At 63.7% G+C, this 24920-nt stretch overlaps 1 protein-coding gene across 7 annotated transcripts in view; it reads right to left on the bottom strand.

Annotated features, from left to right (window-relative positions):
• The window catches only part of SBNO2 (strawberry notch homolog 2), a 43844-nt gene that overhangs the window by 5776 nt on the left and 13148 nt on the right, over positions 1–24920 (bottom strand). For 5 of the 7 annotated variants that reach the window (XM_036847062.1, XM_036847065.1, XM_036847066.1 and 2 more), the window contains exons 3-17: positions 21157–21230; positions 20451–20559; positions 8293–8454; positions 7039–7122; positions 6651–6747; positions 6163–6317; positions 5920–6053; positions 5749–5839; positions 5499–5642; positions 3786–3903; positions 3405–3510; positions 2832–2985; positions 1925–2101; positions 1341–1438; positions 461–543 (exon numbers count right to left, since the gene is read on the bottom strand). In XM_036847062.1, the coding sequence (XP_036702957.1) occupies positions 461–543; positions 1341–1438; positions 1925–2101; positions 2832–2985; positions 3405–3510; positions 3786–3903; positions 5499–5642; positions 5749–5839; positions 5920–6053; positions 6163–6317; positions 6651–6747; positions 7039–7122; positions 8293–8454; positions 20451–20559; positions 21157–21230 (1786 nt within the window). Of the gene's footprint in view, positions 1–460; positions 544–1340; positions 1439–1924; positions 2102–2831; positions 2986–3404; positions 3511–3785; positions 3904–5498; positions 5643–5748; positions 5840–5919; positions 6054–6162; positions 6318–6650; positions 6748–7038; positions 7123–8292; positions 8455–12985; positions 13276–20450; positions 20560–21156; positions 21231–24920 lie in introns of those variants that run through there. The other 2 variants (XM_036847067.1, XM_036847068.1) reach the window with 2 other exon arrangements.

Genomic DNA, 24920 nt, shown 5'->3' with positions numbered 1-24920 from the left:
CTACTTCCCCCCTGGGAGTGGATGCTCAGTCTTTGCCTAGAGGAACAGCGGGCAGTGCATGCCAGAAGGTGCTATGAGGCCACTCCCCCGTCCCGGGGTGCTTTTAAGGGCTCCACCCTAGTCCCCGGACCAGTGTGGTTTCGGCCTCGGGCTCACTTTCACCTGGGGAGTGCGAGGCCCCGCCTCCTGGGGGGTGAGGCTAGAGGCCGTGGGGATGCGCTAGCCACACCCCCATCCTGCAGCGCTGGGGTTTTTAGCTGACTGAGCAGCTGCCCTGGAGGGTTGGGGAGGGCATCAGGGGTCAGGCCACGTGGCTGTGCAGCCAGCAGCAGAGGGAGCAGCGGGAGTGACGGGCCGACCCAGATCAAGGCTTAGAAAGGAGGGAGGCCGGAGGGAGGCGGCAGGAGCAAGGGAGGAGGCCACAAGGCGCCCGAGGTCCAGGCGGGCGGCGGGCGCTTACGTTTTCGCTTACTGCCCGGTCCTCTCTCTCGCTTCCTCTTGGTTGAAGGAAAGTGCTTCTGAATTAGCGACAGAAAGACGCCTCTGAAAGTGAAAAGCAGAGTTTATTTTCACTGGGAGACCTGGAGGGGTTGGGTCCCGTGTGTGGGTTTGCTCTGGTGGGGACACCCAGCGCCAGGGGGCCCCACGGGTGGGTCTGGGTGCAGGGGCTCAGAGAAGGTTGGTGGGAGGGGAAAGGAGCTGCAAGGACATGGGGGCGGGGGGAGCAGGGGGGGCAGGGGGAGCGGGGGGGGCGGGGTTCCCACCCACACGTGGTGGGCAATGGACGGAGCGTGGGTGGGAAGCTGGGTGGGGCTCCCGCCGTCAAAGGGCCCACAGTTCTGCCCACACGCGCTGACGGCCTCTGAGGGCCGAGGGGGTGGCTCCCAGGATGGGGTCCCACGGGAAGGGAGGTGACGCTGGGCTGAGGGGGAGGGGCCAGGATGAGGCGAGCCAGGCAAGGGGCCTCGTGCTGGGACCCTCACCCAGGGTGGGAAGGGAGGCCAGGGGCTTCGGGGACCACCAAGGCCAGTCCCTAAAATCAGTGCAGTCCTTGAAACGGCACGGTTCCCACGTGGGGGGGTGGGGGTGGGGGTGGGTGCGGGCGCCGGGAAGCCTCATTCTAAAGCCCTGGGACCCTCGGCCAGCGCCCTCCGAGTCCTGGGGTCCCCACGGTTACCCTTTCTGGCGAGCTGGGCCTAAGGTCACTGAGGGCCGGGGCCGCTCCCTAGGCTGGGAACACAGGCAGAGCCAGGCCACAGGTCGGCCCCAGGGTGGGTCGCACAGGGAGGGGTCCCCGGCATAGCCCCCACCCTCCCCCCCAGGCCGCAGGCGTCACTCACTCGGCAGCGGACACGAAGCCATCAAGCTGGCCCTCCTTCTCGCCCAGCACCTCCCGGGTACGCGCCTCACCCGTGGACTGCAGCCCAATAACCACGCACTGCGGGGGGTGGGGGGTGGTGAGCAGAGCCCCGACCACCAGCCCCGGAGTGCGGCCCCAGAGGGGCCACCAGGGAAGCCTCAGGCCCCACAGCCGCCCTGTCCCGGCAGCCGAAACCCAGGGTGGGCCTCAGTCTCTCCCTCCTCCCACCCGTGTCCCTCGGGCTGCCAGGCCCCGACAAGCCCAGATCCACCTGGAAAGTCCACCTGGCAGCCCACAGCCAGCCTCAGCTCCCGGACCCCCACCCCTATCCTCCGCCCTGTTCTTCCTGGGGACTCGCCAGCCCAGCCTGCACAGGGGGAGCCTGGGGCAAGGCGGGACCAGAACCTTCCGGGCCTCAGCATCGCCCTCACCAGCCCCATCCTTGCAGGTTCGACCGAGCCACGCGCAGGCTCCTCTGCGGTCGTGAGGCTGACATGGCGTGCCGGGTTCTGCCCACTCGCCCCTGACACAGGGACGCAGGGGGCCCGGCACAGCCCACCTCACCTTGTCCCGGGCCAGCTCCTCCCGGGCCAGCTCCACCAGCCGGCGCACCTTGGCGGCAACACATAGGTACTTGAAGAAGCGCTGGTGGGCCGACCAGAACTGGCCCCACAGGGACTTGCGTGACTCCAGGCCGATCCAGTCAGCGGCCTGCTGGAACACGCCCAGGGCCTCGGCCCACTGCAATGACACGCCCGGCTCAGCTCGCTACCACCGCCTCTGCCCGGACCCCGGCTGCCCTCGCCCCGTGGAAATGTGGGCCAGGGAAGGGGGGTGCAAGTAGAGCAACAGGGAGGCCCTGGCGATAGCTGGACGGTCGGAAATGTCAGGAAACAACAAGTGTGATGCTGGCGACGCCGTGGTGGAATGGCGCTCGTGCAGCCCAGGGGCAAGAGGACACCGCCTCCCGAGGCGGCGGGGACACCCACCCTCCCTCCCTGCCAGCGGCCTCCGACTCCCCACACTTCAGACCAGGGGTCTCGCCAGGGCGGTCCTGCCCCCAGGGGACACCGGGCCATGTCTGGGGCATCTGTGGCTGTCACACTGGGGGGGATCCAGGCAGCGAGCAGGTGGGTCCAGGGAGGTGCTGCCCAGCCCGCAGCGCCCAGGACGGCCCCACGGAGACAGACTGAAAACGGCCACCAGCTCTGGGTCCTGTCCTGGGGGCAACGTGCTCACGGAATCGTGGGGAGGGGAGGCGGGGACGCGGTCGTACAGTCCGTACACAATCCCCAACTTGAACAGGATCAAGATGCTGGGCTCCTGCCAAAGACCGAGGCGGGTGGGCCAGCTGCGCCCTCCCGTCCACAGTCTGACTAATCCCCGTGGTGTCCTTAAGGGCAGACGCCGAAGGTGACGGGGGCGTAACTCCAAGGGGACACGCAGGCTGTCCACTCAGTCAGAGGCTCACCAGCAGGGCCGCCCGGTTGTAGATGTGCTCGAAGGCCGGGGCCAGCGGGATCTCCTCGATGCGGAAGGTGACGCCGGAGAAGCTGAGCTGGCGTGCGATGTACATGCCACTGACCTTCATGTCCATGGCCACGATCTCCATGGCGCCCACACCCCTGCGGGTGAACACAGGCTGCCTGGGCGATGGCCTGGGACCACATGCTAGGTTCCACCCAGGGACAGAGCGACCCGGGGAGGGGCTGTCACCCAGCACTGAGCCCTGGAGGGTGAAGAAGGGCCAGGTACATGGAGCAGAGAGCACTTGCAAAGGCCCTGTGGCCACCAACGGCCTGGTGGGCCTTGGAAACAGACAGAAGGTGGTCTGCCTGGACCAAGGAGGGGCCTGCACAGGAGCAGGAAAACTGGGGAGGGGGCCCTTTCCCCCCGAGACCGATGGGAAGTACTAGGCAGAGAAAGGATGGGATTTGCATTTTAGGATCCCTCTGGCTGCCAGAGGAGCATGGGCAGGTGTGAGGGTGACACCTGGCCCCCGCTCCCATCACGTGGGGGATGGGCGTGGGGGTAAAGAGCACACCTCTTCTCGATGGCATGCAGAAACTCCTCGAAGGTCCGGAAGGGCGTGCCCTCGCCCCAGATACCCAGGCGGCTCATGTAGATCATGTTCCGGGGCTCAGAGGCACCTGGGGGAGGGGGGAGCCACCGTCAGCTCCTCTGACCTGGGAAGGTCGGGGGCCTCGGGTGCGGCCCCAGAAATGGCACGAGGACCAGGAATGGGGACCTGAGCCTCTTGGGAAAGTGCCCACAGCCAGCTGGCAGAGGGGAGGCCCCTGACGGGGGCTGGCGTCTGAGAACAGGGCCTGGCAGGAGCTGGGCTGCAAACTGGACGCTTCCCCGACTCCCTCCCACACACAGCTGCGCCAGGGCAGGCATCGCTCATCGACGACCAGGCCCTCACCTGTGGCGCTGGCGTAGACCACCCTGGCCAGGGGCAGCTTGTTCTGCAGGTCCAGCACGGCCTTGCCCATCTTGGTGGAGCTGGCGTTCTTGGCTTTGTGGCACTCGTCAAACACAATCTGGGGTGGGCGTGGGTTAAGGACTGTTCTGGAAGGCGGGCCGCCCCACAGACCCACCACGATGCCCTAAGTGGTCCCTTCCTGGTTGGGGGGAACTCCGGAAGGTGCCTGGGGGGATCTGGCCATGGGGTAGGGTCCTTGGGGTGTGTGAGGCCACCAAGGCCAGAGGGAAACAGCCTCTAGGCCCCGAACAACGCGGACAGGAATTGGAAGACACAGAAAGTAATTAATGTTTTCAGGGGAAAAAGAGCAAGTTACAGACAAGTATGTCTGTCACGAACCTACCTGAAAGACAAGGTGTGAGTGCCAAACGCACGCGCACGTGTCCACACGTGTGTATAGGGGTTCGATGGAGGATTAGTGGAAACACGAGTGAGGTTAGCCTGATGCCGTCAGGCAGCCCCCAAGGTGTGAGGTTAACATTGCTATTTTTTTATGCCGCTGTTGCTGAGCTGAGGTGTCACCTGACACCGGGCGCCCAGAAGCATCAGTAACCCTGCTGCTTCTTCTGGCTCATGGGAGCTCTGAACAGACAATGCCTCGTGAACAGAGGGCCCACAGGCCTTGTCTCATCGGAGGGAGCGAGGGGAGCTTCGGGAAAGTGCAGTCACCCCACTTCTGGGAACAAGGGTGAATCCCAGGGAGATAGAGCCTGAGGGTCCTCTAAGGGCCCCTGCAGAAATCCCCAGGGGAAGCTGTGGCATCTCACTGCGCGCGCGCGTGCGTGCGTGCGTGTGTGTGTGTGTGTGGAGGTGGGGAGAAGCTGTGGAGAAGGCCGAGGGGGGTTGGCCTGAAGGCTGTTACTGGTAAGAAGAACGCGTGAAACAAGAAAACGTTAACAGCTGACAAGCATCAGACTCTAGCTTATAGTCTTCTATACTTCTTTTTCCTACAGCTTGATGGACTTCCCTTTTTTTCTTTTTTGGCCACACCAGGCAGCTTGCGGAATCTCAGTTCCCCGACCAGGTATCAAACCCGTGCCTCCTGCATCGGAAGCGAGGAGTCCTAACCATTGGACCACCAGGGCAGTCCCTGGTGGACTTTCCTATGCTTTGTTTCCTACAGTTTGGTGGGAGCAAAAAGAAAGTAATCTCAGGCTGAAGAGCAAAGGAGGGAGACGCCTGGGGCTTCGGCCCAGTCAGGAAGGGCCTGGGACCCACAGCAGCTGGCAGAGCTAGAGCAGCGGGGCCTCTGGCCTAGCTGTGCTCTGGCTCTCCTGGCCTGCCTCCCGCCCCGCCCCCACGGAGCCTGGGTGGGACCAGCTTGGGGGCCGGACAAGGACGGGGGCGGAAGTGCTCTGCGCCCCGAGACCTCCGGCCCCGCCGCCCGCGGTGTGGCAGCAAATACCACCCCGACCCTGTGGTTACGGGTCCGGCCGGCTGGAGCCAGGAGGCCGAGCCAGACGGCCAGGGGCGGGTAACAGCGGTCCCTGAGGGCGAGCCTGAGCCACCAGGCCCTCCCTGCCGGGAATTCCTCCCGCGCTTCCGCCCCCTCCAGCGCCGGCCAGGACCAAGGCCTCCCGGCCCCCTGCGCTCGGCCCCGCCCCTCCCGGCCCCCTGCGCTCGGCCCCGCCCCCCTCGTCGCGGCCAGGATACCACGCCGTTGAAGGCCTCGCCGCACCACTCCAGGATCTGCCGGATGCGCGTGCGGTGCTGCCCGCCTGCCTGGCTCTCCCCGATCAGGGCGGAGTAGGTGGCGAAGAGGACGCCCTCTGAGGTAGTGTTGTCGCCGTACTTGATCTGGGGAGAGGGCCGGGCATTGGTGCGCGCCGGGGCATAGCCACGCCCGTGCTCCCGCGCTCCGGGACCCCCACCCCTACCAGGCGAGGGGCTGCGGGCCACCCACCTTGCTCAGCGCGTGCACCGCGATGCCAGGGGCGGCGATGTCCCGCAGGTCGCGCTCCGCGTCGTACTTGAGATCGTTGGAGACGCTGAACCTGGGGGTGCGGGCCAGCAGGCTTCAGGAACCCCCTGCCCACCTGCCGGCCCGCCCCGCGCCCAGGGAGGGACAGCTCACCACAAGGCCTTCTTTCTGCCCCGCAGGTAGTTCTCCAGGATGATGCCGGCCACCGTGCGGCCCTTGCCCACACCCGCGCCATCGCCGATAAGGAAGCCCGCGCGCTGCCCACCGGGGAGGAGGACCTCGTGTTGCTGCGGGGGTGGGGGAGGAGACAGGGGTCGGCGTGCGGCAGGGTCAGGGTGGGCACTGACACCCCCCCCCCACACCGGACGCAGACCTGCTGGGAGACCCCGGGATCACCTGGCAGGCGTAGGTGATGGCCTCTAGCTGCAGGGCGGAAAGGGCCCCGCTGTCGGAGGAGGCCAGGGCGAGGGTGTAGGTGATGTCCGGCGGCGGAACGCTGGACAGCGTGCTGGTCTCTACCACGCGGTCCGGGTGCTGCTTCCCAAGCTTGGCTAGAAGGGCGTGGTGGTGGGGGGGGCAGGTCGGGGTGTGGTCTGGACAGGGTCGGGGGCGTGGCCCATAGGTGCAGAGCGGGAAGGCGGCTGACCTCTCCACTGCCCCCTCCGCCTATCTCCGGTTTTGTGCCGAGTGAGAAGCACAACCCCGATTACAGAACCGCCCCTCCGGAGCCCTCCCACAGCTCCCACACCTGCCTTGGCGGTTTAAGGGACCCTGGGACCATCAGGGATCCCGGAGATGGGCGCCCCTGGCCGGAGGACACAGACCCCGTGAGGCTGTGCAGCCCGGTGGCCGCTGCTGGGGGTCTTCTCCCACAGGACACTCACACTTGGACGGCACGTAGTCGGCGTAGGTCTCCGCGTGGCCCAGCTCCTCCGCCTCATCCTCCTCGGCATCATCGTCCTCCTCGGGCTGACTCTGAGACTGAGGGCGAGGTGCTGTCACGCTGGGGACGGTACTGTCCCCTGCACCACGCCAGCCTCCCCGCCAGGGGCAGGAGCCTGGCCCACCAGCCAGCCCAGTGACTCGGAGCGATAGGGAGAGGTCCCCCCTCCCAGCATGGTGCCTCCCTGGGACCTCAGTTTCCCCATCTGTATAACGGGCAGACCATACCTCTAAGCCGGCCCAGGGCCCGCATACAGCAGGTGCCTGAGTGAGTGGCCCTCCTTGGTCCCCAGGAGGGGTGGGCAGGGGTAGGGAAGGGGCCTGGCTCACCTGGTAGCTGACGAGAAGTGGGGTGCTGGAGAGAGAGGACACAGGGTCCTCAAGGCCTGTAAACGGCCCGCTGGGCAGGAACAGCTGGAGGGGAGAGGCGGGGAGAGTAGGCATGAGCCTGCAGGCCACAGGTGAGGAGGAAGTGCCTCTATGGGCCCCCGGCCTCCAGGGGGGCTCGCCTTGCGGTCCTCAAGTCCCTCAGCTGGCCACCGGCCTCCTTCCTGCTGCCCGCCCACCTAGATCTGGTAGATACATAAGTACTAGGGATACATAAGGTACTAGATGAATAGGTACTAGGAATGCATCGTACAACATGATAAATAGAATTTGCACTGCTGTACGTTATATATGAAAGTTCTTAAGAAAGTAAACCCTAGGGGTTCTCGGCACAAGGAAAAAAATATGGTTTTTACTTCTTTAATTTTCTTTTCTTTTTTTTGGGGCACACTGTGTGGCTTGTGGGATCTTAGTTCCCTGACCAGGGACTGAATTCACGCCCTCAGCAGTGAAAGTGCCGAGTCCTAACCACTGGACCGCCAGGGAATTCCCTCTATTTCTTTAATTTTGTATCTACATGAGACTATGGATGTTCACCGACTTATTGTCGTCATCATTTCATGATGTATGCAAGTCAAATCATCATTCTGTATGTACACTTTAAACTTACTGCTGTATGTCAATCACATCTCAATAAAACTGGAAGGAAAAAAAAGTTTTTTTGAAACGAAAATAAAATGGAAGTGAGGTACAGGGAGGTCTGAAACCTACTCTCAATTCCCTCTCCCTTTTTTTTTTTGAATTAATGAAAACAAACAAACAGCCGCAGACGCAGGTTCCTGGAAGGCTGACTCAGGTTCCCGCAGGCAGGGCTGGCCGCAGCAGCAGTGGGCGTGGCGTTTCAGCTGCCCGCCTGGACCTCAGGTTCCCCGGGAGGCTGGGAGCCGGTAGGAGGGCCCTGGCGAGGCGAGGACGGGCCTGGGTCGCCTGCCGCACCTACTCTGGGCACTTCGTATCCCCCTGCCAGCCCCAGACTGGGCCCAGACCCTTCCCGAGGGCCCGGGGGTTTCATGGGCACTGAACCCGTCAGGGCAGCTAGGCATATGCCCACCGGTGTCCACTAGTGTATGCCGGGCTCGCCAGAGCCCCTCTTCCCCCCGGGGAGCCCCTGCATCCTCTGGCCTACATGGGAGACATGAGCACCCTCGAGTGACACCCTCCTCCGTGTCTGTTCGGCCGAGGATGGGGCACACTGACCTTGTCATGGGCGGAGGGGCCAGTGCTCACGTCCCAGATGGTGGGCACCTGGCTGAGGCTGTCGGCGGGCAGGAAGTCAGGTGTGTCTGCGATGTCCGAGAGGGAGTCCACGGACGAGGAGAAGATGGAGGCATTAGAGAGGTCATCGAGGTACGAGGAGTCCTGCAAGACAGGCCGGGTGAGGGCAGCTGTGAGGCCCAGCCACGTGGTGGACGCTGCTCAGCCACAGAAAGGGGTGACGCACTGACGCTCGCTACCACGTGGACGGACCCTGAGGACACGACGCCCAGTGAGAGAAGCCAGACGCAGAAGGACACACACAGAAGGTGTGTGATTCCATTCATGGGAAACGTCCAGAACAGGCAAATCCAAAGGGACAGAGAGGGGGTTCCTGGTTGTCAGGGACTGGGGAGGGCGTGGGGTGACTGCTGATGGGGACAGGGCTTCTTTTTGGGGCCATGAGAATGTTCTGGAACTAAACAGAGGTGATGGTTGCCCGACTCTGCGAATGCACTGGAAACACTGAATTATGCACTTCAAATGGGTCAGTTTTACAATATGTGAATCATATCAATAAAGCTGTTTGAAAAAAAAAAAAAAAAAAGGAAAAAGGCAAGTGGAGGTGAGAGAAACCAGACCCCACAGGCTCTGCGCTGGACTCTACTCAGGGGACACCGGGAGAAGGTGACGGACACCCCGTGCCTGCCCTGGCCCATCGCCGTGGAGGAGGTGACACCGGTGTAGGGATGCCAGGACGCACGGACCGCCACAGCTTCAGGAGACATCTGCTGCCGTGGAGGTTACAGTTTCTAAACCTAAATTTAAAGGGAATTGGGGGACTTCCCTGGTGGTCCAGTGGTAAAAAATCCACCGTCCAATGCAGGGGATGGGGATTCGATCCCTGGGTAGGGAACTGAGATCCCACATGCTGCGCGGGGCAACTAAGCCCGCACGCCACAACTACTGAGCTTGTGCGCCTTAACTAGAGAGGTTGCGTGCCGCAAACTACAGAGCCCACGCGCCCTGGAGCCTGCACGCCACAACTAGAGAGAGAAAACCAGCACATCACAACTAGAGAGAAGCCTGCGTGCCGCAACGAAGACCCCGTGTGCCGCAACAAAGACCCCGCGTGCCGCAACTAAGACCCGACGCAGCCGAAATAAATAAATAAAAATAAATAAACAAAGGGAATCGGGTGCAGCGCCAGGGGTTCCCGTACCGGCCTCCCTCCCTCCCAGTCCTGGTCGCAGGCATGGAGCTCCTGAGTGTGCCTGGCCTGTGCTGGACGTGGGGACATGCAGAGCCAGCCCCTTGGAGCTTCTGGACCAGGGTCCCCTGCTGGGTCACGGTGCCCATGCCGCCTGCCACCTGGGGAGGGCAGTGCAGCACAGCCCCCCGAGCCCAGAGCTGGGGAAGGTGCAGGCCCCCCACCTCCCTTAGCCCCTCCAGGCTCGGATGCGGGGCAGCCCTCAGCCGACCCCCCCAGGGAGGGACCCCCCCCCACCCCCGCCTGCCTGCCATGGGTGGAGCCAGGTGGGCTGTGGCCACAGCGGGCCCATCAGCTGGAGCATTTCCCGAGCAGGGCAGGGGCCAAGGAGGAGGGAGAGCGGCCCTCTGGGAGCCCCCGGCCCCGTGTACTGTTCACACATCTCAGCCCATCAGGGCTGTTGGAAGGCCGCGGCCGGGCGGGCTGGGACAGAGGGTGTGGTGTCCCATTAACCAGTGAGAGAAGGCCAGGAGGGTGGGCAGGGCTGACCGGTGGGGGTCTTGGGGCCCTGGGGGCTCAGATCAGTGGACTCTGGGGAGGAAAGGTGGGCCTGGGCCTAGGGTCCACCCGATGTGCCCAGCTCAGGCCTGGAGGCCACAACTGAGCTGGCTTCTGGGGGTGGAGGGCAGGTCTCCGCAGTCCCAGGTCACCGAGAACAGGCCCCTGATCTCAGCCAGTGCCCAGTCCTGCCCCACGGCCCCTCAATGAGGGCCATGTTTCTGGGGCTCCCCTCCTACTGATCTGCATGGGAATCAGTCCCCCATGCCCTGGGGTGCGGGACCTCCAGGCAACATTGTCCAGCTTTCCCAGGACCCCGTGCTCAGATGCTGGTGCGTGCACAACCCCCAACAAGCAGGCTTGAGACCACTGTGCGAAAAGGACAGCGGGCCTGGCAGGAAGGGGTGGGGCCCGCTCAGCTGGTATAAGGCTGGGGGCCCCCTGTGGACGCCTCCCACTGCCCAGGGTGCCCTGGCTCTGGCGGTTTGTAAGGAGGGCACTCTGCCCACCAGGCCCCTCCTGGCCCCTGCCCCCTGGCCACGTGCAGTCTGGTCCCACGGAAGGGGGGCAGACCCCAACCTCCCCCCACCGCCTGCGGCCGCAGGACCTGGCAACCTGGGCAAGTCCAGGCAAGGAGATGGGGGCATGGCAGACGGTGTCTAGCAGGACCGGCTCAGGCCCGGGCAGCGGCCTGGGAAGAAGCAGGCGGGGAATGCCAACCCCAGAGCAGGGAACAGGTGCTCCACGATGCTCCTTGGGGCACCCTGCACCCCCATGCGAAAGCCTGGTGACTCAACAGGCCAGAGCATCCATCTCGGGGGACACTGAGGCGGCGGCAGTGGGTCTGGCTCTGCTGACCCCGAAGCCTGCTCCCTACCCCACCCCCGGTCAGCTGGGGTCAGCGGTGGCACATCCCGGGCCTGGTGGACAATGCCAGGGAAGGGGGGGCTGCAGAAGCTGGCCGCCCGGACCCCATGAAGTGACATGGGGTAGTGACCCCCAGAGACTCCGAAGGCTGGCTGGGGTGGGGTCCGGGTACAGGCGGCGACAGCTGTCTTTGCGAAAATCCCTCTGGGACCAGCGTGGCCCTCCCAGCGAGCTCTGCCGAGCCTGGTCAGGGTGACGATGACCCTGGGCCCTGGAGCCCTGAGAGGTGGGCCTGCTTCCCAAAGGTGAAACAGTCACTGGGCAGTGGGCAGGGAGCCGGGCGGGACCTCGGGGGCCAGCCCCGAAGATGGCAGAGGCAGGGGCTGAAAGGGGCGCTCGGGGGCCACCCTGTGTGAGGGCTGAGCACGGAGACCCTTCCCAGGAGGACAGCGCGCAGGTGAAGAAGCCCCCCGTGGAGGAGCCAGGAGGTCAGGTCAAGGTCGGCAGCAGGGACCCTTGGGGTGATGGCTGGGAAGGGCACCTCCCCTCCGAGGTCTCCCCCGGGGAACCCATGGCCCCAGTGAGACCACGAGAAAACACCGGACAAACCCAGACTGGGGACGTCCTGCAGGAGTCCCAGCCCGGGCTCCCCACGACTGCCCAGGGCCCCAGCCCACCCCAGGAGAGCGGGCGACACCGGCACAGCCTGGGGGCCCTGGTGCCACAGTGGTCCTGGGGCAGAGGCGATGTGGGGCAGCGTGGACTCTGGCTGAGGATGACGTATGAACACGGGCCCATCAGCTGGGACGTGGGCGGCGCCGAGGGGCCGGTCGTGGGCACACGGGGACCCTCTGAACTGATTCACAGCCTCTCTATAAATCTAACACTGCTCTAAAAAATACAATTTATTAAGAAAGTGGGTGTTCTCTCCCCAGTCTGTGGACACCGTCTCCACCAGATGCCCTGATGGGCAGCCGGCATCGTCTGGGGGCCCCTGGATCCTTGGGGGCAAAGGGAGGTGGGCCTCACTTGGGTCCCCAGGGGGTGGGGGTGGGGCTCCCGAGGTCCCTCCCCCTCCCCACCGTGGAGGGCGGGTCGCTGGATGGGAGTGAGAGTGGACCCCCCCCCCGGTGGGCTGCCTGCCAGTGTTGGGACCTGACTCCCAGCAGCCACAGGAGACCTCCAAGATGACCCAAACCCAGAATCACCTTCCTTGGGTCCCCAGGGCCCGGTCAGGGCAGGGCTGTAGCTCCCAGGCCCTCACCAGAGCCCCCAACCCGGCAGCCTGTGTCCACTCCTCCCCGGGCTCACCTCCCGACCTGCGTCCCCACCTGGAACTCCTCCGGGATCCCAGGCCCCCGCCCTGCTCTTCCCACTGCGGGCCCCAGTGCGGGGGAGTTGGCTGGTTACCCCGACAGTTCTGAGGGGCCAGGAGGGCACAGGGTCGCCCACTGTGCTTACTGCCTCTCATCATGTCGGGGACCCTGGACCAGTGAGGAGCTGCCCACGCAGTGACCCCCCCACCTCATCTCTGCCACCGCCCAGCAGGCTGGGACAGGATGGCCCCCAGACTGGACCTGGCTCTGGGTCTGCTCAGCACCCCCTCCCAGCCAGGAAAGCGACCCCAGAAACACTCTTCGGACACAGGTCCTCTCACTGGCCCTGGGCAGGGGCCCTGAGGAGGGACGGAGAGACAGAGGGACAGAGAGACAGAGAGACGGAGGGACGGGGACCGATCCTACCTGCCCAATCAGAGCCCGTCTCAAACCATGCCCCGCCCCGGCCCACAGAGCCACTGCCACCACCCCAGGACACGGAGCGCCCACAAGACTCCAGGTGGGACGGCTCCAGCCCCCTGCAGCCCCCTGCCCTCCCTGGCTGTCCCCACAGTCCACGTGGCTCTGCTCGGAAAACTCCAGCAGGGTCACCCTCGCTGCCAAAAAAAAGCCAGACGGAGCAGGCTGGGGGAGCCCTCCCCCCGCCCCCAGCCCGGCTGTTCCCGGCGGTTCCCACGGGCCCTCCCAGCCCGGCCCCCCTCGCCAGGCAGGAGCCCAGGGTTACCTTGCCAAGGGCTGCAAACTGCAGCCAGAAGCGCAGCTGGGACATGGTGGCCGCTGGGTCCCGAGAAAGCGGTGGGAGCAGCTGCCTCATGACCGCGGGTGGCTCAGCCCGCCGGCCCTCAGCCCTCAGCCCGCCCGGCCGCATTTGCATGTTGGTTTAGTCACCGCCTGCGCCTACTTCCCCTAAGGCCGGCTGACTTTCAGGAAATGATGCCTGCCTGGTAAGTCAGGACGATTACTGGCAAAGCGCGGAGAATTACTGAACGGGGCGGAATCTACCACAGAGGGCTGTCAACAACGCCTGCCGGCTGCCACTGGCTCGCCCCCTGCCTGCCCCGGGCGCTCTCCTGGCCCCGGCCTCAGTTTCCCCCAGAGCACTGTCCCCCCAAAGCACGTGCCCAGCTGGGCCTAGCAGGGACCACGGCTGCCCCTGGGATGCCCACAGCAGAGACTCGAGGTTCAGAGGTCCCCGCATCGCAGGGAGGAAACCTAGGCTGGCTGCCCACTCTGTGCCCCCCACGCCCTCCCTGGCCTGCCCTCAGCTCCTCAGCCTGGACCTTCACTGTCCCAGAGCCCGCCTCCAGTGCCTCACAGGGCCCGCCCCAGGGCCTTTGCCCGTGCTGTGGCCCCACCTGGAGGGCCGCCCCCATGGGGCCCCGGGCCCCACCCTGCTCCTCCTCCTCCAGCCTTGGCGAGCGTTCTGGCTGTCCCCGAAACGCTGCTCTTCCCTGTTGCGTCAGCCCCTGCAACCCGCAGCCCAGAACAGAGGGCAGGACGCAGACAGGGCCAGCGGCAGGGGGCACAAAGCCCTGAGGCCCGGTGCCCATCCTGTTTGTTTCTTTCGATCACCCCCATCCCAGGACGGTTCTGTGAGGATCCGCGGCCGAGAGCAGCGAGTGGGCCCATGGGACTCCCTGCAGCTGCCCAGCACCCCAGAGCTCTGACTGGGGAGGGTCCCTGGGGTCAGGGAGACCTCGGCCCAATGCTGCAGCCCTCACCTGTCTCCAGCCCACAGCCGGCGGGGGTTGGGGGGGGAAACATGGCCGGCGGCCACTGCCACAGGTGAGGAATGTGTACAAATGTCAACAAGGGGAGGAAGGACACGCAAACTGTCAGGCAACGGGGAAACGCAACCCGAAACCAGCGGGACACACTTCACACCCGCCCGGACAGCTGGACCCACAAAGCCAGCAGGGACCAGTGTGGGGAGAAGGTGGAAAAATCGGAACCCGTACGCGGCCGGTGGGGGCGTGAAACGGGGCAGCGTCCTCGCAAAACAGTCACAGTCACCCCACGACCCTTATTCCACTGCCAGGCGCCCACCAGGGGCAACGGAGACACACGTCCACAGCAGCCAAAGGTGGACACAACCTAAGTGTCCAGCAGCGGATGACGGATAAACACGACATGGTCCCTCCACACACGGGAACATCACTCAGCCACGTAAAGGGGTGAAGCCTCGACGCTCACTACAATGTGGATGGACCCTGAGAACACGATGCTCAGTGAGAGAAGCAAGACGCAGAAGGACACACACGGTGTGATTCCATTGATGGGAAACGTCCAGGACAGGCAGATCCACACACAGAGACAGAGTGGGTTCCTGGTTGTCAGGGGCTGGGAAGGAGGTGAGGGAGTGACTGCTGATGGGGATGGGGCTTCCTTTTGGGGTGATGGAACGTTCCGGAATTACATAAAGGTGGTGGTTGTAAAACTCTGTGAACACACTTTAGAAGGATGAATTTTAAGGTGTGTGAATTTCGTCTCAATTTTAAAAAGAATTACTAGGAAACGGACATGAAAAGAAGACCCACAAAGGAGAAGCACAAACTTTTTGTGATTAGATTTCAGCAGCAGGATACTGGTCAGGTTGCCAGCAGTTTCTAAACTCGGACTCTCTGCCCCCTGTATCTCATCACCAGACGGCTGGTCGGCCCCGTCGGGCCAGCGCGTCCGATCCGTGGGGCTGCCCGGCCGGTGGGATGTTCGCTGGTCCCTAGGCTGCCCCCTGGCTGGCCACAGAGGGGCGGGCGCGGCCCATGTCGGGACCTCCTTTGGAAATGGGGTCGCTGCAGATGTAGTCAACGAAGATGTGGTCGCACTGGAGCAGGGCGGGCCCTAAGCCGACGGCCGGTGCCCTTACAAGAGGGAGGTCTGGACACAGAGAGGAGACCGCGTGGAGACGGAGGAAGAGGTGGGGTGACACACCCACGCCTGGGGCCCCAGGAGCTGTGAGAAGCAGGATGGACCCTCCCCTGGAGCCTGCGGAGGGAGTGCGGACCCCAGGGCGGGGGGCCTTGGCCGTGGCCCCGCGTGACCCAAGGGCTTCCCGTGGGAAGCAGCCCTGTACCGCGCCCTGCCAGCGCCAGAAATCGCCAGGAGCCTGCTGGCGGGGTAGGCCAAGCCTCCGACCCTGTGGAAATCCGTTCGCGGAGCAGTGGACGTCGCCGACCCCTCTCTGTGTGGGGAGCTGCCCATAGTTTGCAAAGCACTTTTCTGAGCCGTGACCTCATCCTGCTTCCCAGAAGCCTGGGCTGGCAGATGGAAAGTGTCCTTATCGGGTGGATGCGGGGCCCACCTGAGATACCTGGAGGGACCCTCAGGGCGCACGCCTGCCCTGCTGACTGCGACTGCGTGAGGGGGTCTCAGCCCACCGGAAAGAGCCCTCCCCCTCCCCGGGGCCCGGCCGAGATGTGAGGGTCCAGGGGGCCTTGGGAGGAGGGCAGCACCTGATCCCGGGGGCTGCAGCGGGGCTCGGCCCTGGGGGGCAGTGAAGGAGGGCGGGGCGGCCACCCCTGCAGACAGGACCCCAGAGAAACCAGGGTGGGGAGAACCCAGAGGAGGGCCTGGAGGGGGAGGGGCAGCAAGAGCTGGAAGCACAAGGCCCCGGGGGGCATTTGGAAGGCTGGGCACCCCTCCAACCCCGACTCCAACAAGGCCCCAAACAGCCCTCCCAGCAAGAGTCAGCCACACCTGCAACACACGCTCACACTGAAGTCTACACGCACGTCCACACCAGCATGATTTATGGCAGTCGAGAGGCGGAAACGACCCAAGTGTCCATTGATGGACAAACACATACACACACGTGTCCCCCCACACACGGGGACGTCCCTCAGCCACGCAAACGGGTGAAGCCCCGACACTCGCTGCAACGTGGACGGACCCTGAGAACGCGATGCTCAGCGAGAGAAGCCAGACGCAGGAGGACCCAGAGTGTGTGATTCCACTGATGGGAAACGTCCAGAACAGGCCGATTCACAGACACAGAGCGTGGACTTGTGGTGTTGGGATGGGGGAGGGGGAGGGGGAGGGGTGACTGCTAAGGGGGATGGGGTTTCTTTGGGGGATGGAATGGTCTGGACTTGGACAAAGGTGATGTCTGCACAACACTGTGAATGCACTAAAACTGCTGAATCGTATGAAATGCAAGTCATATTTTAATTAAAAAATAAAATCCATACGTCCACACTCCCCAACGCGGACTACACCCTGGGGTGGGAGGCCCCACGTGGGGCCCCTCAAGGTGTAAGGGGTGTAAGGGCCTGAGCAACTCTGTGCCAACCTGAGGGTGGGAAGGACAGTGCACAGTGGGGGGACCCAGAGGACGCTGCCTCACCAGGGGTCAAGGTCAACCCATCAGCAACGAGACGCATTGACACAGGGCCTTGAAGACAACGTGCCGTGTTTGTGGGCCTCCTGCCAGGGACGCAGACCCCCTCCCAGTGTGGGGCACCCTACAGACACCTGGCCGGTTCTCTTCGGAGCCTCAGCGCACCCATGGGTGTACACGGGTATGGTCACCTGTGTTGCACCAGGGCTAATTTCTGCCCTGCGACGCTGGCCTCGGCTACGTAAGATGCTACATGTAATGTGTAGGCAAGAGTGTCAGAGCCGAAATTTTCAGGCAACCCCTGGGTGCACTTCCCCTCCCACACTTGGAACCCAGGGCCCCGGCTCTGGGGGCTCAATGGGTGCCAGGTCTGATGGCCAGGACTGTCCAGTGAAGCAGAGCTGCCCCAGAGCTGGGACCGGACTGGCTCTCCGTGTTCCCCAGGGCAGAGTCCCTCCGGCTAGAGATCCTTCCCAGGTACCTGGGAAATGGGGACCCCACACGGAGGCCGGCTCGACCTTCACCAAAGGTCCTGGCCTGGGCCGGCTTGTGTGCAGCCCCCAGGGAACTGCTCCCGGCCCAAAAGGGAAGTCGGGGAGAAGCTTTCTCCTGGTAGGCAGCAAGAGTCACACAACACATCTCCTTTCTCTTTTTGCTTTGGCTGCTAGGAAACTCAGGGCTCAAGTTTAGTAACCAGGAGGTGTGTTAAGGCCTGTGGGTTTCTATTCACCGCCTGCCCCCAGCCCAGCTCTGGATTCCCCATTCCAACTCCTTCTGACGTACAAACAGGAGTGAACGCTTCAACAGTGTGCCATGGGCCTTGTGAGGGCTTCACGTGGTGAAGCGGCTGTAATGAAACTACAAACTTCACGGCTTAAAACAACACACGTTTATTACTTTATGGTTCTGGAGGTCAGAAGTCTGAGATGGGCTGTCAGAGCCGGTTCCTTCCAGAGGCTCCAGGGGAGCATCGGTTCCCGCCTTTTCCAGCTTCTAGAGGCACCGCATCCCTGGCTCGCGGCCCCTCCTGCATCCTCACAGCCAGCAGCGCAGCATCTCCCGTCTCTCTCTGCCTCTGACCCTCCCGCCTCCCTCTCATAAGGACCTTGTGGACTTCTGTGGTGGCGCAGTGGTTAAGAATCCGCCTGCCAATGCAGGGGACGCGGGTGCGAGCCCTGGTCCAGGAAGATCCCACATGCCGCGGAGTAACTAAGCCTGTGCGCCACAGCTACTGAGCCTGCGCTCTAGAGCCCGTGAGCCACAACTACTGAAGCCCGTGTGCCACAACTACCAAAGCCCGTACGCCTAGAGCCCGTGCTCTGCAACAAGAGAAGCCACCGCAATGAGAAGCCTGCGCACCGCAATGAAGAGTAGCCCCCACTCGCCGCAACTAGAGAAAGCCTGCGTGCAGCAACAAAGACCCAACGCAACCAAACATATATTAATTAATTAATTAAAAAATATATATATATATTAAAAAAAAAAAAAAGACCCTGTGATGACACTGGGCCCCCCAGGGAATCCAGGGTCACCCCCATCTCAGGGGCCTTAATTTAATCCCACCTGCAAAGTCCCCTCTGCCCTGTGAGGTGACAGATCCACAGGTCCCGGGATCAGGACGGGGACGTCTTTGGGGCTGTCCCTGTGCCGGCCCCCGTGCGACGTCACTCAGTCTGAACCAGAAGCAGAGGCGTCTGTGGTGGACCCACCGGGCCAGGGCTGGGCTGGGAAGAGCCTTGAATGCCAGGCTCGCTCTGGACTCCGTCCTGGCTTGGCCCACAGGCCCAGGGTCCTGGGGGAGGTGGAGGAGGCTGACCACAGGGCCTCAGACCCTCAGCCTGGCTGAACTGTGGTCTCGCATCTGTCTGACCCCACGGTTGGCAGTGAGGTGAGATTTCGTTTGAAGAAGGTTTCGCTGCTCTAAAGGGAGAGCTGGGTCCAAGTCGCCCCCTGCAAGGGCAGCTGGAGGGCGGGTGGGCTGCGGCCGCTCTCAGCGAGCATCTGTGGGGTGGATGAGCAACCTCCAACACGGGGCACGCTTCCCCACCTGCAGCAAAGAGCGGACGCGGCGCCCCGGGGGCTTCTGGGCTCGGAAGCCACGTGGACCCCTCGCAGAGCTGGGGGAGCAGCGGAAGCAGGTGAGTGGGGGGCGGAGCGAGGCCAGGCGGGTGGCCGCAGGAGCCGGGACACCCCCAAAGCCTTCATCCACCCAGCAGGGACGCCCCAGCAGGGGAGAAAGTCTGGACGCGGAGCCGTGCCCAGGACACGGTGGACAGGAGGCCCGTCAGCCGCCAGCCCGCGGCCGAGCCAGAGACGTGGGGCCGCGGTGGGCGGGGAGAGGGTCCTGGGCCGTCGGCCGGGTGCCCTGGATGCTGAACCCACTGGCCCTTCCTCTCCTGGAGGCCAAGGGTCTCCTCACGGGCCGGCGGCGGGCAGAGAAAACCGCGTATACCTCTGTAGAGGCAGGGAGGCTGCGACCACGGGCCTGCTGTCCCTGCCCCCCGGCCCTCGCCCTCACCCTGGGGGACTTGGGGCTCCCGAGGGGCAGGCTCTGCTCCCGTCGCCACGAGGCCCAGCCGTGTCGCTTCCTGGGTGGCCACAAAGGGTCACTGACAGGGCAGCTCAGGGCAGACGTCCAGGGTACGGTGTGGTGGGGCTGTGCCCCCCAGGTTCTGGGGTCCCCCACCTCCCCAGCACCTGGGCTCCACCTCCCTGGCCACGTGCCTACCCCCCACCCCGGCCCCCGCGGCTGTGTCTCCACAGGGACCCCCAGCGGGTTTAGGGCCACCCTAACTGGGAGGACCTCAGCTCCGTCTACCTAATCACACCCGCAAAGACCTGACGGCCAAGTAGGGTCTTGTCATGAGGTCTCGGCAGGGTCTGGATTTGGGGGGACGCTGTCACCGCAGCACACACCCCTCGGTCCGGTTCTCTGCCCGGTCCTGCTGCTGCCCCGGTGAGTGTGGGCCGGTCTGAATGGCCCTGGCCTTGGTCCAAGTGAGTCCAGCAGGTCTGCACCGGCCCGTGTGTGCCGTGGCCTCCCTCGGCCTGTCACCTGGTGGGGCCCATGAGCCCCCACTTTACTGAAGGAAACTGAGGCTCAGGGGAGCTGAGCGCCTGACACCCCACTCCCTGGCGGGCCCACCTGCATGCTTCCCAAACCGAGCGCCGAGGCAGCCCAGACACAGAGGCCAGCACGGAAGCTGCCGAGGGTTTCAACTTCCCAAGGGAAGCCCGGCGCCACTCGGCCCCCGTTGCCCCCACTTCCTGCCCCCGGGTCGGGGTCACCCCACAACATTGCTGGGCTCCTTCCCGCAAACCCCCTCTGAGGCTCTCAGGCTCGACGGCTGCTGTGCGGGACAGAGGTGTGGGACCCACTTGTGAACCCCGCGGACAAGGCTGCAAGGCGGGGTCCGCCTGACTCCCTGGGGGCTGAGCTGCCTGGCGTCCCCCAAAAGATCGAGGTCAGACGTCCTCCTTTCCTCCAACTCGAGGGGCTCACGTTCGTCAAGCGGCTGCTGTTTCGGGGACATAAATGCTCACTATGCTGTTTCGACCTGATTGGGCGTCACTCCGGCCTTGGGGGGGCGCCGGGAACGTGGACCCCACCAAGGCGCTAGGGCGCCCAAATGGAGCAAGTACAGGTCTGGGCGAGGCAATCGGACGCTCGAGATGTGGCCCCATAACCCGCAGACGGGCAGGAGCGCAGCTGGGCCCCCAGCCTCGGTTACGTGACCTCCGACCCCGAGCCCCCGTCTGCTGCGGGGAAGTCACACCAGCCCGTCCCCCAAACAAGCCCAGTCCCCCAGCACTGACACCCCACGTGGAGCACGGCCCAGCCGAGGTCTCCTACCTGAGGAAAGTCGCTGCTCTTTGGCGGGAAGCTGGGGGTGGCGGCTGCAGGGCCATAGCTGGTGTCCACGCAGGGCTGGCCCACAATGAAGGAGGAGTTCATGAACTGGCTGGAGGCGGAGAAGGAAGCTGAGCCAGCAGGCGTGCCGGGGGCGCTGCCTGCCCACCCCAGGTACAGGACAGGCCGGCAGGAACAACTCCGGCGCCTCAGAAACTCCACTCAGGAGGGGCCCACGCACCCATGTCTCTGGACACGGCGCCCCAGAAGAACCTTGAGGCTCTGGCTATGTGTGCTTCCGTGCCCTTTGCATGGGCCGTTCCTTGGCCTGGTACCAGGCGTGCTCTCTTGGCAAACTCCTACTTACCCTTCAAAACCCAGCTTGCTGATGCCCTCCACGGGGAAGCTGCCCTCCCGGCTCCTTTCACCCCTGAAGTTTCTCACCACCACCTGGTGTCCCCTCCACAGTAGAGCCCTTCCTGGTCCCCTCGTCCCCACTACCCCTGCCCTCTTCCCTGGAGAGTTCTCGCTAGACAGACCACAGCAGGTCAGTCTCAGCTCTCCCCATGCGGCCAGGGCCTGGCCCACAGCCCTCCTGACTGAGAGCTCTAGTTTTCTTTAGCCCATGACTGCGGGATGAGGAGGCAGAGCGAAGCCCCTGCGAGGAGGGGACCCCCCCCAGCAGGACGCAGTGTGGCTGGGCACTTACTGGCTTTCGCTGGAGAAGGCTGGGTATGGCGTGGGCGAGAAGCTGTTCCACCAGGGGTAATGCAGCATGGCATCCTGAGACAGAGTGGCGGGCGTCAGGGGAGAGGACAGGAGGGCAGGGTCCCTGGCCCTCCTCCCCCGCATCCCCCCCCCACCGCTGCACTGCCCTGGGGCAGGCTCCAGAGAGCACTGAGCCCGCCTACCCAGGGGCTTCCCAGCTGGGTCACCGGTGCCTCGGTTTCCCCATGTGCACAGAAGAACCCACCCAGAGGGCTGTGGTGAAGAGGAAGGCTTTGGTCAGTACACAAGCAGCGCTGGGGACCAGCTGGGGAGGGGATGGCGGGCGTGGCCATGACTCTGGACTGGCAGGGCCCCCAGAATCCCTGCAGGGCCTGGGGAGCCCAGGCTGGACGCCTGCATTCTAGAAAGTGGAGGAGGGGACCCTGTGTAAAGCAAGACAGCAAGAGTCCCTCCTGGGCCAGCACCCATGAGCGAGACGCGCAGCCCGCCAGAAGGTGGGTGGGGGAGAGGGGCAGGGGACTTCTCAGAGGGGCGGGGGCTGAGGCCAGGGTGACGGGCTCCCACCAGGACTGTGGACGGCCCTGTCCCAGCCAGACTCTCGCAGCCCAACCCCTCCAGGCAGGTCTGAAGCCCGGCCTTCTCAGAGCTCCCAGAGGCCAAGCCTGTGTGGCCCAAGAGTGAGGCACAGGCAGGGGTTCTGGGGAACCTGCTTTAGGAAACACCAGGGGGAGGGAGGGTGGCTGCAAGGTGAGCCTGAAGTCAGCAGGGGAAGCATGTGCCAGGGCTGGCTTGAGGGGTAGGGCTGTGGACACTCACACCCTCTGTAGAGTCGGGGTGCTGCATCCCTGTCCTAAACGGGCTGCTGGCCACGTGAAACTCCATCAGGGAGGCCCTCTGGCCGCAGTTGCCGTGCCCGCTTGTGCCAGCCCTGGCCACACAACGTCCGCCCCTCGGGACTCAATGACCTAGTACCGGCCCAGAACCAGGATGGGGGGCCGGGACCGCCCCTCTGTGCCAAGGGGGTTGCCAGACCCACTTTCCATTACTGTGCCCCCAGCCCTGGGCTGCCCACAGGGCCCCGCCTGCTTCCCCACGGTCCAGCTCAGAGAAGAGGCATGAAGGAGATGTGGTGAGATGGTATCGACTGGTAGAGGCCCCTTGGCCTCCAAACTAGAGGCCAGTCCAGGCTCTAGTCTGGGCCCAGAAGGGGGCAGCCAGGGAGGGGGGCGCCGAGGGGCCCCTTGCTCACCAACCTTCTCCACCTGCACCCAGACGGGGCCTGGGGCAGTCCCTGTGGAGCTCCCAGACCAGGGGACCCCCAGGTCCTTGAGGAGTTTGAGGCCTCAGGCTGGGAGGGTCCCTTATAACTTTGTCTACCCAGCACCCCAACCTCCTCCCGCAGCACGTTGCTCTGGCAAGGCTGCCAACCAAGGACATCCAGCCCCACCCCACAGGGGTGGTACAGCATGGCCAGCCAATCAGAGCCTTCCTCGGGATTTTACACTTGCAGCCAGAGGGGTGACTCCACCTTCAGAGGGCAGGCCTGTGGGACCTGATTAGTCCAAAGATGGGCCTCTTCCCCAGCTAGCCAATCAGAGCCTGCCTGGAGACAGAGGCTGGCCCTCTTCTGGGAAGGAGCAGGCCCTGGGAGATTAGCCAGAAGCTTCCTAGGCCATGTGCAAACTGATGAAGGAAGATGATATTCCTGCTAGGGCAGAAAGGGCGGCAGATAACATAGGGCTGCCAGATAAAAAACAGGAATTGGAATTTCTGATAAACAAAAGATAATTTTTAGTGTAAATACTGTGTGGAACACACATGTACTAAAATTTTATTTGTGTTTATGTGAAACTTAAATTTCACCGGACTCTATATTTTTATTTGCTAAATCTGGCCACCTTAGGGACACTGACAGCCCTGGGGGCATGTCCCTGCCAGGCAGCCCTGGGGCCAGCTCCACTCCCCGCCTGCTCCACCCTGGGATCCTCCTTACAAGCTTGGTTCGGCCAGGACACAAGAGAGGAAAAGTAAGGAGCACGGTGCCAACACTGATGCCTGCAGCCTACACGGGCTGCCCGGGCTTCTGGTCACTCTTGGGCCAGGCCCAGTGTGGCCTGAGGGGCAACCCCCACGTTCGGTGGCCCGAGAGGAACAGGCTCTGTGCACAGCCTGAGCCCTGGAGGGCACCGGGAAGCCTGCCCTGCTGGCTCTGACTGCCCGGAGTGGGGCTCGGAGCCAAGGTCGGGCTCCACGCGGCACCTCCCTTGTAAAAGGGTCCCTATCTTGTTCCAAACATCCCTTCCCCAATTCCAGTGTCTGAGCCCCTCTGGTCCACACGGGCTGTCCAGACAGAGCTCATGTCCTGGTCCTCAGTTGGCTTCCTGGGTCACCACCACGGGACGTGGCAGGAGCCCATTCCCTGTGGAACAGCTCCATCCTCTGCAAACCCGCCCGAGCCGGGGCTCGCTCTGACCCAGGAATTCTATTCCAGAAACACACCCCCAGGGACTCATCCAGGAGGGGGGAGGAAAACGCAGTGGCGCTATTTATAGCGGCAGAAAAAACTGGAGTCACCCCAAAGGCCCAACAACAGGAAAATAATTAGGCAAATGATGGTATGCTGAGGAGGAGGAATCCTGAGGCGTTATAAGAATGACAAGCGCGTGCTCCGAGCCCGCGAAACAGGGCGACACAGCACCCGAGGAAGGAGCACACTTTGTGCCGCGTGTGGGATGCCACCGGGGCATCCGAGAGCCTCAGGGCGGGCGCGGGCGGGCAGAGGCTTGGAGGGAGGCGGGGGCTGAGGAGGGCAGGGGCCCCGTGGGCACAGCTGGCCTGGCACACGTGCGCCCGGGACACTGGCCGGAGGCTCTGGCCATCAGCCGAGGCTTGGAAGCTGTGGGCGGGTCTGCAGCTGTGACCCGCTTTTGCTCCCTCCCTGCCAACTGGCAAGGCCTGCTCGATGTGGCTTGGCACTGTGCTCCGCCCCGTTAGGGTGCCTTGTGGGCACAGCCGGGCACAGAGTGAGTCCTGGGTTTGCGCGCACCTCCCAGCCCCGTCTGATGCTACAGTCTGGGGCCTGGGACGCCCCATGACGGCTCTGGACCCTCAGCCCGGAGCTCCACTTGGGCCCCGAGGCCCAGGGCCCGGCTTCTCCCAACCCCAAGCTGGATCCTCGCGCTCTCTCTCCGTGCAGGTGTGCGCGTCACTGCCGCAGCCCACGCGGCCCACTGGCGCCCGCACCCCACCTGGTCTCCCCACCCGGCAGCTCAAGTCTCCGCACCGAGAAACTCGGCTTCTTTTCTTTTCTGCAGGGAAAGAGCCCCCGTTTGGCTCCAGGCCTGACTCGCTGGAGGATTCTGGACACTTCTCTTCGCGAGGCCTCTTGTACCTTCTGTGATATGAGGAGGCCCGGCCCCTAGGGTCGTTTTACCACTCGCGGTACTTTTATTGCAGCCATCAGAGCTCGGAAGCAAGCGAGTTGTCCCTCAGTGGGTGGAAGCAACCGTGGGACATGCGGACGACGGAAAGTTGTTTAGTGCTAAAAAGAAATGGGCTATGAAGCCAGGAAAAGTCTCGGAGGAACCCTAAATACACATCGCTAAGTAGAAGAAGCAGATCTGAGAAGGCTACACACTGTGATTCCAACTCTGGGACATTCTGGAAAAGGCAGGTCTCTGGAGCCGGGGTTAGGATCAGCAATGCGGGGCTTGGGGGGAGGAGGGATGGACAGGTGGGGACCAG

This window comes from Balaenoptera musculus, chromosome 3 (genome assembly GCF_009873245.2).
Source record: "Balaenoptera musculus isolate JJ_BM4_2016_0621 chromosome 3, mBalMus1.pri.v3, whole genome shotgun sequence".
In the NCBI taxonomy this organism is placed as follows: domain Eukaryota; kingdom Metazoa; phylum Chordata; class Mammalia; order Artiodactyla; family Balaenopteridae; genus Balaenoptera; species Balaenoptera musculus.
This window is presented reverse-complemented; position numbering and strand designations above follow the sequence as displayed.